The following is an 18,358-nucleotide window of genomic DNA, read 5'->3' as shown; positions in this document are numbered from 1 at the left end:
AGGGCTAAAAATCTCAATCATTCTGTCATAATTTGAGCGCAACTCTTATAAGTGTTGGAACTACTTTTCTCTGTTATTCCTTTTGTCATCTTCCTCACCTTTTCCTCTCTTTTATCTTTACAAAGACAGATTCCTTCTTTTTCTCTCTCTATCCTTTCAAGGGAATTATGCCATGTAATTGTCCTGTAAATTTCAAAACCCTACTCCATTGAAGTAAAACAGTAAAAAGCTTCGAAACGCCGTCGTTACCCTATCAATGCACCGTTGAGACTCGAGATGATGAGATCACCTCAAGTTCGAAACGGCGTCGTCGAGACTCCGTCGCCGTCGCACTTCCACTCCAGCGTATCCCTACACAAGCTCCGGCGGTTCAACATTTTGATTGTCGTCTTCCGGTTTGCTTCCTTCTGCTTCTCTCTTGCTTCAGCTATCTTCATGTTCACTAATTCTCGCCGCGGCTCCGATTTGCCTCAGTGGCATCACTTCGATGCCTTCAGGTAATTATAGTAGTAGTTTTTTTTTTGTTCTAATGGAATTCCTCCTTTCAGCAGCAAACTCTTTCACGCGATTTGACTGGAAATTGAATACTCCGGAGTAGAAGTTTGATGGACTTTTAGCTCATTTTAGCAAAAAAACAAACAAACAAACAAATTGGAATACTGATAAAACGACATTGTTGTAGTACTCTGGAGTTCAAATTGGTTGATTCCTTTTGCTTTTACTGATAAACGCAACAATTTAAATACCCCGGAGTTGAAGTTTGATGGATTATTTGCTCATTGGAGTTGTTTATAGTACTACGGAGTTCAAATTAACTGATTTTTCCGGTTTTATACTGATAATCACGATGATTTTGAGTATCAGGAGTCGAGATTCGATGAAGATTTAGTTCTCCGGCGTTCAAATTCGCTGATTCCTTTTACTGTATAGGTTTGTGGCTGTTGCCGGTGCAATTGTTGCCTTATATTCACTCTTCGAAGTAGGAGCATCCGTATGGGAGATTTCAAGAGGCGCTACTGTTTTCCCTGAAGTCGTTCAAGTTTGGTTCGATTTCGGCCACGATCAGGTTCGTAAATCCTTCACTTCAATGGAGGTCGTTCACCGTTTTTTGCAGAAATTTGTGAAACACGAAGTCAATTTTGTCTATTTTGAGTGGAATTTCAATCTTTTGAGTTTCATAATCGAACTATAACGACATGTAAGGTAGCAAAAGAGAACAATTTGATGAATTGTTAACAATAGTTTGGTCAAGAAACTCTCCCTAACTTATAGTTTAAGTATGAAATTCGAAAAAATTGAACGAGTTTTCGATAATTAGCTCTCTTCATTGGCGGTAGGTTTTTGCTTACCTGTTGCTGTCGGCGGGATCGGCAGCAACGTCACTGGTTCGGACTTTGAAGGAGATGGACACGTGTACGGTTAACAATGCATTCTGCGTTCAATCGGATATCTCAATAGCCTTTGGATTCGCCGGATTCATGTTCCTGGGCTTTTCTTCACTCTTGTCGGGTTTCCGGGTTGTAAGTTTTATTATCAATGGTTCTCGATTTAATGTGCAAAATTAAAATTAAAAATTAAAAAATATATTAATATTTTTAATTTATTTTTTTCTTCTAGTCAATTATATAGTTGATAATTCCTAAAATTTGACCAAAGATGCGTAAACAAAAAGTTGAGTGATGTGGCTATAATTTTATTTATTTATTGGCATTTGATGTTTGATACTACATGAGAGAGCTCAATTGATTGGAATTTGTAATAGCTTCCATTTGGGGTAGCGCACTTCATTAAAGATTTTTTCGAGGAAAGGCTCAAAATAGTCCATTACTTTTGGATTAAGGCTTAAAGTAATTTTTGAGTTTTTACGTAGAGAACTAATAGTCTCTCGTGTTTTTATTATCAATACACTTTTGATTCTCTCCTAAAATTTTGCCTATTTTTAACATTAATTTTGTTCAAAATTTTATACAAAGAATGTCCAATCGTCTTAATATATATAATGGAAATATTAAATCTATCTGAGAGAAGGTGATAAAAAAACACCTCGTTCTGTTCATTAGATATTATTGCAAAGAAAAAATTGTACAATTCCAGGTGAAATTATTGTGATAAACCTCTCGACTTTACCTACAATACGATTTCTACTAAACAAAACAAAAAATATTCTTCTCACATTCTTTCATATTGAGTTTTTATTTCTACTAAATGTATACAATGATGATTAAACATTCCATACATAGGTTTTATGGATAAAATAAATGCTAATAAATAGGTAAAATTTTGAAAGAGGATCAAAAGTACACCAACATTGCAAATCCGAGGAACTGTTAGTGCTTCATATGAAAATTTCAGGATCAATTTGAGCCTTAATCTTATATAAAAAAGGATTATTTTGATCCTTTCCTCAAGATTTTTTCTATGTCTAAATATCAATATCGAGACCTTTTATTAAAAAAAAGTAATGCATTGGACATCACCATGATTATTTTAAAAGTTAGGAATATCTGGAATAATAATGTGTGTATATATATATACTTTTAAATCATTTTTGGTTCATGGATGACCGTATGAGTTCTGGAAGATTGACAATAATTCAATATTTGACTAGCTGTTTTAGCAAGTCATGAAGAATGAGAATTTAAGTCGTCAAAGACGACCAATTATCCATAGAAATTTTGTAAGCGTTGAAATTTCACTTTTATTTTCAACCAACATTATTTCTGAGAAACATTTGTGTATTTCAGAAAAGAATATTTTAGAGATTACAAAAGATATTAGCATTTAGCAATTTAAAGAAGACTGGTTAAAGCTTATAATCATTTGTGTTGTTTACCAAACAAAGTAGCTAAGCCAAAGAGAGCTTATCACTGAACCTCTAGGTGCAGACCCAACAACAAACATACCCAGTAATACTCTGCAAGTGGGTTCGGAAAGGATGAAGTGTCTGCAGCTTTACCTCTACGTAAAAAAATAGAGAGGTTGTTTTTCTGATAGGTCTAACCCGACTATTCAGCACATTTTCTTAAGAATACTTGCAACTTGCAATCGATCAAGACCCATCACGTTCACAAAATGAGAGAGAGAACAAATAAAACTTCTGACTTTCTCAGACCAAATGTCCGATCTCATAATATTCAGGTAAGAACTAACTGGTGATAATAAAAGATAAAAATGAAATTCATCTTGAGCTCATTAAAAGTTACTACTTACTATGGGATCATCTATATCAGTTAGTTGCCCAAGTACTTGGGATCAGCCACTACATAATGATAAGCAATAACAAATACGAAAATAAAGATGCCAAGAAAGTTAGCAAAGAATCCTAAATCTTGATCATCCATTATCTGCAAGACAAAGTTCAAGAGCCAACAGTTAGGACCAAAAGAAGAGTATTAGTTAGTAATTGGTTTAGTAACACAACAGTTAGTCTGCAAGAACAGCTTTACGATTTCAGAGAAATAAGGTGCAAAGACAGAATTCCTTTACAATTCACGAAAGCTATTGAACTAAAACACAAACGTTCAGTTCCTGCAATGATCTCTAGTGTTTCATCAGTCCCATTATCAAGTTACCAGGTAAAAATGAATAAAATATCATCATGAGACAAGCAACATTCGATTCTTTTTGGAGTTGGAACTAAGAATTTCAACCCGTCTATGCAAAAGTAGATTATCTTTTTGTTTCTCTAATAAGGACAAGCTCTGATGGAATAATCTTGATTTCCTATGTTAGATAGTCTTTTCGTGTATCTTATTTGTTTGAAAATGAGTTCAATTGATTTTCTTATCGCCCTACATTCAAAAAATTGGATTACTTTAGTAGGTCATCGACAGTACATCCACTCCCTCCTTGTATAATCAATGTTCTGATGAGACTACAAGTTGCTGAGCCAAGTTACTGAAAAGCAATAACTGAACAATTACGTCAACGATCAATTACAGTTTTAGAGTTAACGAATACATTGTTTTCATTTACAATTAAGAAACACAACCTCAAGGTATCGTCCTCCTCTTTACCACTAGAGAAAAGACTCATTGGACAAGTTAGGTAGCTATACCATGCACAACATTGTGTTCAGCTCAAAACTCTGAAGCTTCACACTGCTCTATACACATGTTTCACAATACCTTTAAAACTCTCTGTCTCAATGTACCTTATGCATATTCCATAATCAGACATCAATCCTACTGTAACAGCCTAACACTTGTTTAGGGAATGATTTAATCAAATTCACAAACCTATCATCATGGTAGACATACTTATGAAAATGTTAAGGTAAAGTTGCTCCTATTCCTTCAAATACTCAAGTAACACCCTTGAGATTTTCATGTACTTCCTTTGTAGATAAAGTAAAGGAAGATTATTGCAACATGTGACACAAACAAACACCTAAACCAATAGAACAGAAAAAGGAAAACTTAGCCTCTTATTTCACTCCATAAGCATCTCTCACGCCGAGGCAATGATTAGAGGAATAAAACCATTAATCAAGTGAAAACCAACATACATTTTCAATAGAAATATCTTGGTGGCATAATTTACCTATATCATGTCCCCAATCAAAACCAAAAAATTACTTAGCAGGAGCACCAAGTTCATAACTAAATGCATATGCAGTGGAGGCAGCTCATAAAAATCTCTCAAACCAATTGCCTCAAGCTTATATCTCCAAAGAAACAAGTACAGCCTCTTTCGAATTTTATATTACAATGATTTTTATTTCACTAATCAATTCCCAAACCAGCGACAACATACCCCATGTAATCCTACAAGTGAGGTCTAGGAGGGTAGAGTGTACAAACCTTACCCTTATCTTGGGAGGTAGAGAGGTTGTTTCAAATAGACCCTCGGATGCAATTCCCAAACCAAACACCAAAATATGAAACCAAGAAAAACAAAACAGGTGCACAAGAAGGCATGAAGCAATCCCAGTGGTATTCAAACCCACAAACTTTAGATCATAAGTCTAACACAATATCCACTCCGCTGTGAGATCACTTGTTACCATCTTCTCTGTTCCCTTATACATGTCAGTACTACTCTCTCCTCTAACATTGAGAAAGACAATAACAAAAGCAACGGTTCAACAATTCCGAAAGAATCTAACTAACCTAGCGTTTAACCATATATTTACTTAAAACTTAAAAAAAGAATGAATTTTCAAAGTTTATTGCAAAAATTGTTTTTGAAACTTGAAGTTGTAGTTGGACATGCACTTTCTACTAAGAAAAAAGTTGAAGTTTTGTGAATCGAAATGAAACTTCACCAAAAATCATGAACAAACAACGCATTCAAACAAAAATTTGAAAATCTACTCCCTAAACAGGAACCAAGTATATATAAACTCACACCGATCTCCAAAACCAAACACAAATTATAAAAGAAAAAAAAGTAGGCAGTGATCACAGTGGGATTCGAACCCACGGCCTTTAGATTCGGAGTCTAACGCTATATCCACTCCGCTATGTAATCACTTAGTTACCATCTTCTCCATTTCCTCATAACTATCCTTTACCAAAATTTCCACTACCATCAAAAGGGACAAAAAACACTCATTTCAGTACTACTCTGTCCACTAACATTGAGAAAGACAAAAGAACAGATAACAAAACCAACGTTTCTGAAAGAATCTAACTAACCTAGCGTTTAGCCATAAATTTACTTAAAACTCGAAAACGAATGAGTTTTCGTAGTTTGTAAGAAAAATAGTTTTTGGAACTTGAATTTGTATTTGGACATGCATTTTTCTCTTAGAAATAAGTTGAAGCTTTGTGAGTTGAAATGAAATTTCACTGAAAATCATGAACAAACAATGTTTTCAAACAAAAATTTTGATCAAAAAAGTAGGCAGTGATCACAGTGGGATTCGAACCCACGACCTTTAGATTCGGAGTCTAACGCGATATCCACTCCGCTATGTGATCACTTTGTTACCATCTTCTCCATTTCCTCATAACTATCCTTTACAAAAATTTCTACTACTATCGAAAGGGACAAAAATACTCATCAGAAATGGGTACCACTTCACCCATCAAAACTTCATTCATGTACGAAGAAAACAAACCAAAATCAAAATCAAAATCAATGACAAAAACGACACACAGAACAACAGATAACAAAATCAAACTCTTCCAAAAATCTGAAATCATGTAAATCCAGATCTATACATATAACAAACACAGAATCATACAGTAGCAAAAACATTAAAACTAAATTAAAAATACGAAACTGTATAAATTCAATAGATCGAGATCTGTACCTTCGATTGATTGAGATCGAATTTGTTGAAAAAAAATTAGTAGCCTGCTGTGAGGGGAAAAAAGTAGTATTAATCAAATAAAAATGAGATTTGGGCTTTTATTAAGTGAACCAAAAATACGAAACTGAAACTAAAAAAGTAAAAAGAAAAAAAAAATTAAGTGTGGCTGCTGGGATTCGAGCCCAGGTCTCCACGGCCACAACGTGGAATTCTTACCACTAAACTACAGCCACTTCATGTTCTTGTAGCAACACAAAACAAAATTATTTAATTATTTGGTGTGGTATTCGAATGTAGAATTTTAAAATTACGTATTTGAGTTTGGTATAAGACATTAGAATTATTGGTTATTCTATATTTTTGAAATACGAAAAATTATTTACTTAATGAATGTCATATTAAAAGGTTCATATTTGAGTAGTACCAGTTCAAAGAGAAAAATACAAAACATAGACAACTAAATACATTTGTCTTTGAGTTGTGTTAATTTAATTTTCTTGATTATTTTTGCTTGTTGATCTTCTATTATATCGTGTATTCACGTAGAAAATAGAAATAATTGAAGCAATAATATTATTAACTTTGTAGTACAATCAGCTACAAATTCAATAAGATTTTACCGAACGTCATATTGATTTATGGATTATCGAATCAAAATTTAAAATTTTAATATTTAGTATCTACTTTTAACTATCAATTATCAAATTTGTAATTTAAAAACCCGACTCGAATGCCGAACATCCCCCTACTTATTCCGGAATAAAATGCGTACATAACAAATATATCCTTCTAAATCCTTTATACAACGCTTTTCATTATTCACATTCATGAAGCTATTTTTATAAACAAATAATTTATTCTTAAAATTTATACATGACATATTATTTTAAATAACAATAAATCGAATGATCAATAAGAATTAATCTCAATAAAATTTATTTCATCTTTAAGTTATATTTAAAAATAAACTTACTCCGAAAAGCACCAACTATTTAGTTACGGAAAAATTGTTCTGTTACTCCAAAAATACACTCAATTTTCCATGCTATCCCTATAAACAAGTAAAAGCCATTATCAATATATATATATATATATATATATATATATATATATATATATATATATTTAGTTTAATAGGAAAAATTATATGTAGAGAATTTGTTCCTTTTTAATTTGAGGGTCCATTCTAGATGATACATTAATTTTGTTTTTTTATCTCTTTATATCGGTTTAGTCAAACAATTTTTTATGTGATAATTATATAAAATCATAATAATTAAAGGGCAACCGTCACATATAACAAACAAAAAATTCATATTTGTATGTTATAGTAAAGTTTGCATAATTACGCTCCATAGCAAACATAAAATTGTATAATTCGCTATACATATACAATTGTATAATTCGCTGGCCTAAATTGTATAATTAGCTGGCCTATTTCGCTGCAATTGTATAATTCGCTATCCTATTTCACTGCGATTGTATGATGCAAAATTGTATAAGTCGCTGCCTATTTCGTTGCAATATTTTTTATAAAATTTGATTTGCATACAGTTGAATCAAATTAAAATGTATGTATATTGCATAATTATAAGTGTATAGCAAAAAGATATATGTTTTCTTCTCGCTCTATACAAAAACAGAAAACCAATATATACACTTCTGTTGTATAAAGCTAGAGAAAATTGTATTTCACTGCAATTGTATAATTCGTTGTTCTTTTTCTCTACAATATTTGAAGTAAAATGTTTGTAAACTGTATAATTAAGTGTATAACATGAAGATATATATTTTTGCATGTGTATATACAATTTTCTCTCGCTTTATACAAAATAGAAACAGAATTTATACACTTCTGTGTATAAAGCGAGAGAGGCGAGCGAGAATTTTGGAAGAGAGACGTCTGACAAACTTTAGCTAATGTTTGTTATGGAGCACAATTAAATCAAATACTAGCTACTCCATTTATTTTAGGTTATTAGTTTGCTATTATATACAATTTTTCCATAATTAAAGTTCAATAGTTAAATGCACAATAATTGGATCAGTATTGAGATTATAAAAAAGCATATCACTAGTAGAAAGTGAAATCAATAAAATTGATTTTAAAAATTTAACTATGTAATCTTTAATATATCATATATAATGTTAGATATAACTAACAATTAAATATAATTTTTTTTAAAAAAAAATGAAATAATCAAATTAAAATAATTAATATCAAAATTCATTTGAATTCAGTAATTTTAATTTAAACAACGAACTAACGGAATTTCAAATTTGGCCTCATATATATGTTTTACGACCCTCTTTGGCACTGTGAACAGTCCCTTCCCAAACTTCTACAACCCTCAACGTAAATTAAAAAATCTCACAATTCACAAATAATTATTTATAAACAGTACTATATTTTTTTTATTAATGGACTCCTTAATTTTTACTAACTCCATCCATATATATTCGTATAAAAAAAATATAAAGTGAAATATGATTGCAATAACGAAGACGTATTTGACTCTTTTTTTTTTATTTGATGAAAAATATAATAAATATCAAACTTTATCTTTTGATTCACATAATGTTTGGTATTTTTAATTGAGTTCATATTAATTTGGATTATTATGGTAAGATTATTAAAAATGATACTATACTTTTGCCTGATAAAATTTATACTTAAAGCTCGATCTTAAAATTTTTAATTAAGGGTAAAATTATTTTATCAATCCCATCATAACATTAGTGGATTGTGTGATTACTGCTTAAAGTTACGTATGAATAAGTTATGTGATATTTCTTTATTCGCGTGAGTATTATTTATCTTCTACATTGATGAGTTAGAATTTTGTGCATAATAACTAAAATATTATTTCGTTAAATCTTAACTTATGTAACACGATTTTTATTTTCTTGAAAAAAAATATTATATTTCAATTATTAAAAGTAACTTAACTTTAAAATTGTAGTATTTTTAGGGATTGTTCGGTTTGAATTTAAGTTGTCGTGAGATAAATTATAATAGAATCTATGATAACTTGTTATTGTGTTTTTGAACTTTATTTATTTTTTCTATTTTCTCAAATAATTTTTTTATGTATCTTATTTTCTCACGATGGTACAATATGTATTTAAAAATAAACTTTCTTCTTATTTAGCTTAAAAATAGAACTTTCATCTTAAGTTTGTTAAAGTAAAAGAGAATTTATGAGAAATCAAAATCAAAATAAACATAAGAATTGATCAAATAAATTCATATATAAGAATTATATTTAAATAGTTGTTAAAGTAAAAGAGAATTTATGAGAAATCAAAATAAAAATAAACATAAGAATTGATCAAATAAATTCATATATAAGAATTATATTTAAATAGTGTGATCTTTTATAAGAAAATATTAAAGGATTATCGTACAAATAAGGAGTGATGAAGAATGCAAATGCTATTATACGTAGTGTTAAAAAAAATATAAAAATACATGAATGTGAAAATGATATACAACAAACAAGGTAGCAGATGTTTTGTCAAAACTAGGTACCAAACATAACACCGTCCATATAAACTATATTATTATCCACTCCACCATATCGTATTCTATCTCTTATCGAGGATGATCGTTATGGTGTAATATCCACTAAAAAATTATTAAAGACAACTTGTAATAAGTTAGCATGTTTTGGAAATCTTAACTCTGTAACTTTTTTATGTTATATATATTATCTTATCATTAAAAAAAAAAAAAGATATACAAAAAATGGTTTAAAATGATATCTTTGTCATTCTACCTATTTACCTCATAAATAAATTATTTTGAGATTACTATATCACCTCAAGAGAAGAATAACTTGTTCCAGTATTAATTATTAATCTCAAGATAAGCTATAGACTAAACGACACTATAATTTAATCGCAAAAGTATTTGATGTTATTCTTTACAACAAACTGCCTTAATAAAAGCATTATAGCCATACAAATATTTAATACTCCTTCCGTCCATTTTTATTTGTCACGTTGCGCTTTTTGAAAATCAATTTGACTAGTTTTCAAAGTTAAAATTAGATTATATTAATTCGATATTTTAAACAAAACATTTAGATATTCAAAAACTATATAAAAAGTACTAGAAATTGCAATTTTTTGCATATCAATATGATAAAAATGTTAGTCAAAATTCTTAAAATTTGACTCTATAAATGGAAATCATAATAAATAATACCAGGGAGAGAATAGATCAAAATATTTGAAAGTCTCTTTTTTAATAATTAAAAGATATTCAATTAAATAATATTACGTAAATTAAGATAGTGATTTGTTAGCTTAGGTACATAACTAATGTTTCGTTCTAATTGGAAAGATAACGTGAACATTTAATTTTGTCTACGTTAATGACACGTAACCAACGTGGCATATTATTAATTACTACAATATAGTACTTAAATGCAAATTAATTTTATATTTTAGATTTTGAAATATATATTTTTAAAACTTTATATTAAATAAAATAAAATAAATAAATTGGAAACAAAAAAGATAAACATATTTATTTATTTATTTTCAAGCAGAAAACTTCAGATTTTTTTTAACTACCAGCAATTATTTAGAACTCCCCACCATTTACCCAATTTCTGTTGAGTTTTATATATATCTCTTCATTTTACACTAAGCTTCATCATTTCCTTCAAGATTTCAATATTCACTTAGGTAGTGCAATATTTTTTTGTTTCAATTTTTTTTGAGAAAAAATAGATTCAGATCTGTTGTGGGGTCTCTTTGGAGTTGCTCAGAAGCTTTGATTGTTTCATTTTTTTTTTAAGTTCAAAGATCACTTTTTTATCTCTCTAGTTGGTATGTTTGGTGTGATTAGAGATCTTGAATCTTGATTTTACGTGTTTTATACGCTATTTTGTTTTGAATCTATATGAATTTTAATCTATAAATTCATGTATTGAGCTTATACTTAGTATTATTTCTGTTTTACATTAACAATTAGAGACAACCAGGTGATTTTTTGCTGAATTTGGAATCAAGTTGTTAGCTTTTAAATGATAATTTGATATGGGTGTGTTCATTTTTTAGAAATTTTGCTTCTTTTGTAATTTGATTTGGGTTTTTTTTGTTAATTTTATTGAGGGGGGGGGGGGGTGAGATGGGGAGATATCTTCTTGCTATTAGAAATTGTGATTGATCTATAAAGAGGATCCACCACATTTGCTGAAGGGGTGTGGTGGAATGTTAAAGGTTCTTACTTTTAACCAGGGTCACGGGTTTTGAGCTTTGAAAAATGGAGTTATCTTAGTTGGGTTTTTAACGGGGCTGATCCGGATTAGTCGGACTATGGAGGATCTTGAAGAGGAAAAATTCATTTTGCTGACACCAATTAATTTTGTGTAGTGAGGACTGGGTGAACTAACAATGTGTGTATGTGGTCAAATTGTTTAAGTATGTATTAGAAGTTGGATCCTCTTAGCTTCTTTGCGTGTTTGCTTTTGTTACTTTTTGGATCCCCTTGGTGGAAGTCCTGCTTCCACATGATGGTGGTTTTATTATTCATGTGTACTGTCTATTGGAGAAGTCGATAATCCTTTTTGTGGACGAGTATGTAATCTTGATTTGCTCTTAGTTAGCTCGATTGTAGATTGTGACAGTTTGCTTGAATCTTATTTATTTTTTTGGCTCTGAACTTTTGATTTGGTCTCTGGTTTAGAAATTGAATTGATCTAGAAATGGCTTCCAATGGAGATAACAATGCTTCTGCAAAACCTCCTCCAGAACCATCGCCATTGCGCAAAGCAAAATTTTTCCAGGTATGGTAGAAATGGCTCTGATGAGTCTTTTCATTTGCTGCTTGTATCTTGATCTTGTGTTTTTACTGTTTTTCATCTTTGAACTTTTTGATTACAGGCTAACATGAGAATTTTGGTGACGGGTGGTGCTGGATTTATTGGCTCTCACCTCGTTGACAGACTGATGCAAAATGAGAAGAATGAGGTAAATACTTTTAAGTTAGGCCTGGCTTCACATCATATGTTCCACTTACAAAAACGGATCCAAGATTTGAAGTTTACGTGTTTCTACTGTAATATTAAGTCGGTTTACGAACAAATATTTATCCATATTTTATGCATTTCTGTGTATATATATAGTGTATGGTGGTAAAAGCTACTAAGCTCACGTGAATCCATTAGTGACCATCTAGATTCGCCCCTGCCACTAGATACTAGCACATTGATGCAATAAAAAATAATAAGGCTAGAAATATGACTGCGTTTACCTAAACTTGTTGTGTTATGCTTAGGTGATTGTTGTGGATAACTACTTCACTGGATCAAAGGATAACCTAAAGCAATGGTTTGGCCATCCAAGATTTGAGTTAATCCGTCATGGTAAATCACTCTTCCTTATTTATCTAACCTTTCTGCTTCCGAAAGTTCATATCTACCAAAATTGTATTGCAAGTATCTCTTGAGCAATATCTGCCGAGCTCCCTCCACAAATTGTTTTCAGATCTCTTCTCTGTTTGCTTCCACAAAGAGTTCCCATTGATTGCCTTGTTTTATCTTCATATTATATGCAGATGTTACTGAGCCGTTATTGATTGAAGTTGACCAAATTTATCATCTTGCTTGCCCTGCTTCCCCAATCTTTTACAAGTACAATCCTGTTAAGGTCAGTAATGAAGATCCCCGTACTGCAAAGTTTTCATCTTTTCTTTATATTATCACTTGTTCCTTTGAATCTAGATAGCCCAAAAAATGGCGTGTGGTTTATATTGATCTTTTACTTGCTATATGGTATTTGCAGACGATTAAGACAAATGTCATTGGCACTTTGAATATGTTGGGACTTGCCAAGAGAGTTGGGGCAAGGTATAAATCTGCTTCTATCGTCAATTATTCTTGTGATAATTGATCTTCGTCTAACTTCATTACTCGAGCAGGATTTTACTGACATCAACCTCCGAGGTTTATGGAGACCCACTTATTCACCCTCAAGATGAGAGCTACTGGGGAAATGTTAACCCAATTGGTATGCATTTATAGCTTTTATAAATTACAGTTTCTAATGATATGGCATTAAACAAATCTTCGATAATGGAAGAAGGCTCGTTGAAAGTCATATACAACACTTGAGAACACATTTAACAAGAAATGACTCGCTTCTTTCATAAATAGCCTCCTTTTAGAGTTTGCTAGAATTGCAGTTTCTTCTTAGTATCTGCTCGATCTATATTTACCCTCGGTTTTGTGAAATTGGTCGTGCTAGATTGGTGATGTAATGTAGCTTGTGTATTTCAGGAGTTAGGAGTTGTTACGATGAGGGGAAAAGAGTGGCTGAGACTTTGATGTTTGATTATCACAGGCAGCATGGAATCGGTATAGCACTTCCTACACATATGTTTCTTTCAAAATCTATTCAGTTTACTTTTGTAAGTTTTGCATTCTGAAGAATTTGTTTTGCATCTCCAGAAATACGGATTGCTAGAATCTTCAACACGTACGGTCCACGAATGAACATAGACGATGGCCGTGTTGTCAGCAATTTCATTGCCCAGGCAATTCGGTAATATTATGAACCCCATTATCACTCTTACCCTTCCATATTTATCTTACATTGTGAGAATTACTAATTGCCTACCCTTTCTTCGTACATTTTCACAGTAATGAACCCTTGACTGTTCAGCTGCCAGGAACACAAACTCGCAGCTTTTGTTATGTTTCCGACATGGTATAATTACAGTCTATGAGCCACTATACTTGAAGTTCATATTACGTTTCATCTTCTTTTCTTACCTTTCTTTCTGAACAATGAAGGTTGATGGTCTTATTCGTCTGATGGAGGGAGATAATACTGGACCAATTAACATCGGGAATCCAGGTTAGCTTCCGTTGATTTGTTTCTTTGGCATGTCCGATCAAAACCCATTCTTCCAATTTTATTACTTAACTAAAACAACTCATCTTCTCGTAATCAGGTGAATTCACAATGCTTGAACTTGCTGAGAATGTGAAAGAGGTAATCCACTGAACATCCCTCGATTATGTATTCACATGACACACACGCCTACAAGTTCATCCAAATCCAGTAACTTCACGGAGCATAATATATATAATGAATCCAATGCTGAGAATCTTAAAGGTTGAATCCATCAAGTGAAAATCTTGAATCCGTCTCTGAGTATAGTTGTTGTTTTGCAGCTCATCAATCCAGATGTGCAGATTATCACAGTGGAAAATACACCAGATGATCCTCGCCAGAGAAAGCCGGACATCACAAAGGCAAAATCAGTACTCGGATGGGAACCAACGATCAAATTGAGCGATGGTATTCCCCTTATGGAGGACGATTTCCGTAGCAGGCTCGGTATCTCCAGAAAGAAATGAGCTATTATTGGTTTTGAGTGATGGACACACTTGAGAGGCTTTTTATGTTTTCATTCTACTCAGTTTTTCCACTCACTTATCTTATTGCATTTGCAGCATGACTATTGTGCTACATATAAATGCATTTTGATGTCAATTTTAATATATGATTATCGAATATTTTTTATATGTGTTTCTTTTATCATTTATGTGTCAAATTGTGGATGAAATGCCTCAACTCCAGTACAAACTTGTATTGGGCAAGCTCCACTACATGGCCGGGGGAAGAAATAGGCGGGGAAAGAGTTTGTAGCAAAATAAATTGAATAGATAGAGAAGCCCGATAAGCCTACTGATACAAGCAAGTGAGACTAGTTTAGTGCCACCTTTAAGACTTCTAAAAAGCGATTTCAAGTCCAGAGTCCTATTCTGATTATAGAGTACAAACCGGTGAATCAAAATGTTTTTGTTCCTGCCTTCTCTTCCAGGAGAAATTCAATAATCCATCAAAGATACGTGGGTACATAAAACAAAAGCCCGTCTAGCTCAGTTGGTAGAGCGCAAGGCTCTTAACCTTGTGGTCGTGGGTTCGAGCCCCACGGTGGGCGTTTATCATTTTTGAATTATTTTAGTCGAACGGTCAAATGTAATTTGCAAAATATATATAAAAAAAAAACAATTCATGAAACTTGAAATTTGCTATGATGTAATTTGCAAAATATATATAAAAAAAAAAACAATTCATGAAACTTGAAATTTGCTATGTTAAAAGTGAACAATCCAAAAAAAAAAATTATGGTGAATAGTCATATAGATGTTGGATGTGCATGGTGATGTTACTTTGATAAACGCGTGACAAAACAAATCTAGTTAAATTCAAGTCAATAAGGAACTATATTATTGGGTAAAACAAGGTGTTCCCAAGGAGAGCTAATTTCGGACATACTCTGACTAGCTACATTAATACGAGGCAATCTCACGTCATGTCCAGTCGATCATTAGTAACCTGATACAAAAGTAAAACTATTTTCCCTCACTTATAACCCATCTTAAGCCCTCAAGTTGTAACAAACTCCAACACACTTTTTTGGTTATGGTGTTCATAAAGCCATTAATGAATCACTCGATAAAAGAATATTATTTCTCTAGTCATACTTATAGAGGTCACTTGGTAAGATGTATTACAACAATGCTTGTTAACTTTGTTATTATTCATATTTTATATGATATACTTTAAGGTATTGCGCTATTTATAATTAATACATGACAATTTTCAGTAGTAATAATACAATATCAAGTTTTTTTAAGATATGCATTAGTATGGATAAAGATACAATCATTCCTCAAAAATTTTTCACATCCTTTCTATCGTATTTACGTAGCAATTTTTTTTTTTGGAAATTTTGCAATGCATATTATTTTCAATAAATCAATTATCAAATATAACATTATGAAACAATTTCAGCATAACGACATCAATATAATTACTATTACTATTACTAAATACTAATTCAAACGTTACTAATACAATATATTTTGATAATATTCATATACAGAATGACATGATAGGCTCAAACTTACACCTCAATTAAGAAGTATAAAGCCGTCGTTATCAAATATAAAACACCAGCTAGGTTGGGTCGTATTTCATGGAGAATAATACAAAAACTAAATTGTATGCGGCTATCTACTTTAATTACTTATTACCAAAACATAATGGAATTTATGGAAGTTTTGATATTGGTTTAAAGTCCACTTTTCGACATATAACAATTAACATTATTACTTACTTCAAAATCAATTAAAGAAAATTAATCAAATTGTGTTTACTAAAACTGTTTGATCGTTCTCTGATTAATTATAGAACTTCATCTTGCGTTGTTAGTATGTCTATACACTTAACCGCTTCTCAACCAAACCAAATGTATCACTTCTATTTGTTCGAACTAAAAGTGTTCACCATTTCGACGATTGATTCTCAAGTTTGTTAATTTTGATATAATATTAACTATTAGACGTGTCTTGAATGATTGTTATTAATTGTTCTTTCAGGTTTTAGTTTTTTTACTCTAACAAGTTAAACTTAAGGTAGATTTTAATGTTTGCAATCATTAGAAAGTCAATTAAAATGAAAGAAATTATAAGGTATACTGAACAACATATGATTTATTTCGTAAAAACTCTAGTCTTAGATCAAATCATCATGGATTTCACAATCCTTAATTATGAAGTTTAGTCACTCATAAATAACGAAATATACTCTACATTTAGAACAACGATGAAAAAACATTAACAACTCAAGATAATAAAAAGTCATGCTAAAACAAATAAAAAGAGATAGTGGAAACAATTTTCCAACATATAACACAATAACCGAATCAAAGGAAATGACAACTATTACTAAAATAAAGAATAATCTAATACAATTGTAACAATAAGAATATTGTGAAGAAAAAATTAAATAATATTCAATTATTTATTTATTACTAATCTTTTACTCTAATCCTCAAACTACATAGTCTTATATCTAATATCATGCTTTCGATGAATAATGAGTATAATTTTAGTTGTTATATATCGTTTTTTCTCGATCATAACAGTCACTAATTTTTTAAAAAAGAAATAAAATGAATTAAAAAAATTAGTACTTAGGTACTACTCGTTTAACTTATCCTCTATGTACCTAATTAATTGTTCACTTTTTAATTGACATATATAAATTTTATCATTTTATTCTTATTAATTATAAAGTTGAAGAACTAAAAAGTATAAAATTGTAAAATAAGTTCTATCTTTTAAAGTTTAAACTAATTAATAAAGACTGGGGTCATTTTAAAATTTTTAAAAATGAACAGGTAATTAAGGAAGGAAGGTATCAAATTTGACTAATCCACGTCATCGATCCATGTGAGAATAAAAACAATTACCATCCGTTGAATTCCACTTAATCAACGGTCCATAATAATCCGTAAGCTATCATGCGGATCGCAATCTCTAGCCGTCCATTTCAAATTTCATAGAAATTCAATCAACCGCCAATATCTTCCGCTCAAAAAATTCAACCCCCCTCCAAATTTTTTCCCCTTTTATATAAACCCTAGCTCAGCTCAATTCTCTCCATCATCCAATCTCTCATTTTTCTCTCTGATTAATCTCTCAAAATTTGTCAAAAATGTCTGGCCGTGGAAAGGGTGGCAAGGGATTAGGAAAGGGTGGAGCAAAACGTCATCGTAAGGTGCTTCGTGACAACATCCAGGGTATCACCAAGCCTGCTATTAGGAGGTTGGCAAGAAGAGGTGGAGTGAAGAGAATCAGTGGGTTGATTTATGAAGAGACAAGAGGTGTTCTTAAGATCTTTTTGGAGAACGTGATTCGTGATTCTGTTACCTACACAGAACATGCTAGGAGGAAGACTGTTACTGCTATGGATGTTGTTTATGCTTTGAAGAGACAAGGAAGAACTCTCTATGGGTTCGGTGGTTAAAACTTTAGATCTCTGTTATTGGGTATTAATACTATTTTAGTTATGATTATGTTTCTGAATCTATGAAATATCTTGTTTCTGAATCTATGAATGTGAAGAACAGTTTTATTTTGTTGAAGATTTATCTTATTTCTGTGTTCCAATGGCTTAAAAATGGCTTCTTTTCATCTCTTGATAATCAGAAACTGTCTAATTTGATCTTTTGCTGTATCTATGAAGTTGTTTTTGCTTTTCCAAGTAATGAAGAACTTTAACCCATTT

The 18,358-nt window shown here is 31.3% G+C and overlaps 4 protein-coding genes and 4 non-coding genes across 11 annotated transcripts; 4 read left to right on the top strand and 4 right to left on the bottom strand.

The window, feature by feature from the left end:
- Nucleotide 1: 1 nt before the first annotated feature.
- LOC101263013 (CASP-like protein 4C1) lies at nt 2–1,603 on the top strand. Its single transcript, XM_004236706.5, has 3 exons — nt 2–497; nt 931–1,066; nt 1,338–1,603. Exons 1-3 carry the CDS (start codon nt 277–279, stop codon nt 1,563–1,565), a joined length of 585 nt encoding a protein of 194 aa, XP_004236754.1. The 5' UTR covers nt 2–276; the 3' UTR covers nt 1,566–1,603.
- Nucleotides 1,604–3,073: 1,470 nt separating this feature from the next.
- LOC104646700 (dolichyl-diphosphooligosaccharide--protein glycosyltransferase subunit 4A) lies at nt 3,074–6,296 on the bottom strand. The gene is made up of 2 exons (XM_019213296.3): nt 6,260–6,296; nt 3,074–3,344 (listed from the first exon to the last, which is right to left on the bottom strand). The coding sequence occupies exon 2, from the start codon at nt 3,339–3,341 to the stop codon at nt 3,231–3,233; it is 111 nt and encodes a 36-aa protein (XP_019068841.1). The 5' UTR covers nt 3,342–3,344; nt 6,260–6,296; the 3' UTR covers nt 3,074–3,230.
- TRNAR-CCG (transfer RNA arginine (anticodon CCG)) lies at nt 5,400–5,472 on the bottom strand. Its single transcript has one exon. It is a non-coding gene; the product is annotated as a tRNA-Arg (tRNA).
- TRNAR-CCG (transfer RNA arginine (anticodon CCG)) lies at nt 5,852–5,924 on the bottom strand. The gene has a single exon. It is a non-coding gene; the product is annotated as a tRNA-Arg (tRNA).
- A 124-nt stretch (nt 6,297–6,420) lies between the features above and the next one.
- On the bottom strand, nt 6,421–6,492 carry TRNAH-GUG (transfer RNA histidin (anticodon GUG)). The gene has a single exon. It is a non-coding gene; the product is annotated as a tRNA-His (tRNA).
- A 4,221-nt stretch (nt 6,493–10,713) lies between these two features.
- LOC101263507 (UDP-glucuronic acid decarboxylase 6) lies at nt 10,714–14,800 on the top strand. 4 transcript variants are annotated; one of them, XM_004236707.4, is made up of 13 exons: nt 10,714–10,954; nt 11,958–12,057; nt 12,155–12,241; nt 12,549–12,636; nt 12,828–12,919; nt 13,055–13,119; nt 13,191–13,279; nt 13,549–13,626; nt 13,720–13,813; nt 13,912–13,978; nt 14,065–14,128; nt 14,226–14,266; nt 14,449–14,800. In XM_004236707.4, exons 2-13 carry the CDS (start codon nt 11,977–11,979, stop codon nt 14,632–14,634), a joined length of 1,032 nt encoding a protein of 343 aa, XP_004236755.1. In that variant the 5' UTR covers nt 10,714–10,954; nt 11,958–11,976; the 3' UTR covers nt 14,635–14,800. The 4 variants fall into 4 exon arrangements, with proteins under 4 accessions (XP_004236755.1, XP_010319260.1, XP_010319261.1 ...); XM_010320958.3 differs by having other exon boundaries at nt 10,817–11,098; XM_010320959.3 differs by lacking the exon at nt 10,714–10,954 and adding an exon at nt 11,097–11,253.
- A 348-nt stretch (nt 14,801–15,148) lies between these two features.
- Nucleotides 15,149–15,221, top strand: TRNAK-CUU (transfer RNA lysine (anticodon CUU)). The gene has a single exon. It is a non-coding gene; the product is annotated as a tRNA-Lys (tRNA).
- Nucleotides 15,222–17,749: 2,528 nt separating this feature from the next.
- Nucleotides 17,750–18,246, top strand: LOC544081 (histone H4). Its single transcript, NM_001247192.2, has one exon. The coding sequence runs from the start codon at nt 17,786–17,788 to the stop codon at nt 18,095–18,097; it is 312 nt and encodes a 103-aa protein (NP_001234121.1). The 5' UTR covers nt 17,750–17,785; the 3' UTR covers nt 18,098–18,246.
- The last annotated feature ends 112 nt before the right edge of the window (nt 18,247–18,358 follow it).

This window comes from Solanum lycopersicum, chromosome 4 (genome assembly GCF_036512215.1).
Source record: "Solanum lycopersicum chromosome 4, SLM_r2.1".
NCBI classification, from domain to species: domain Eukaryota; kingdom Viridiplantae; phylum Streptophyta; class Magnoliopsida; order Solanales; family Solanaceae; genus Solanum; species Solanum lycopersicum.
This window is presented reverse-complemented; position numbering and strand designations above follow the sequence as displayed.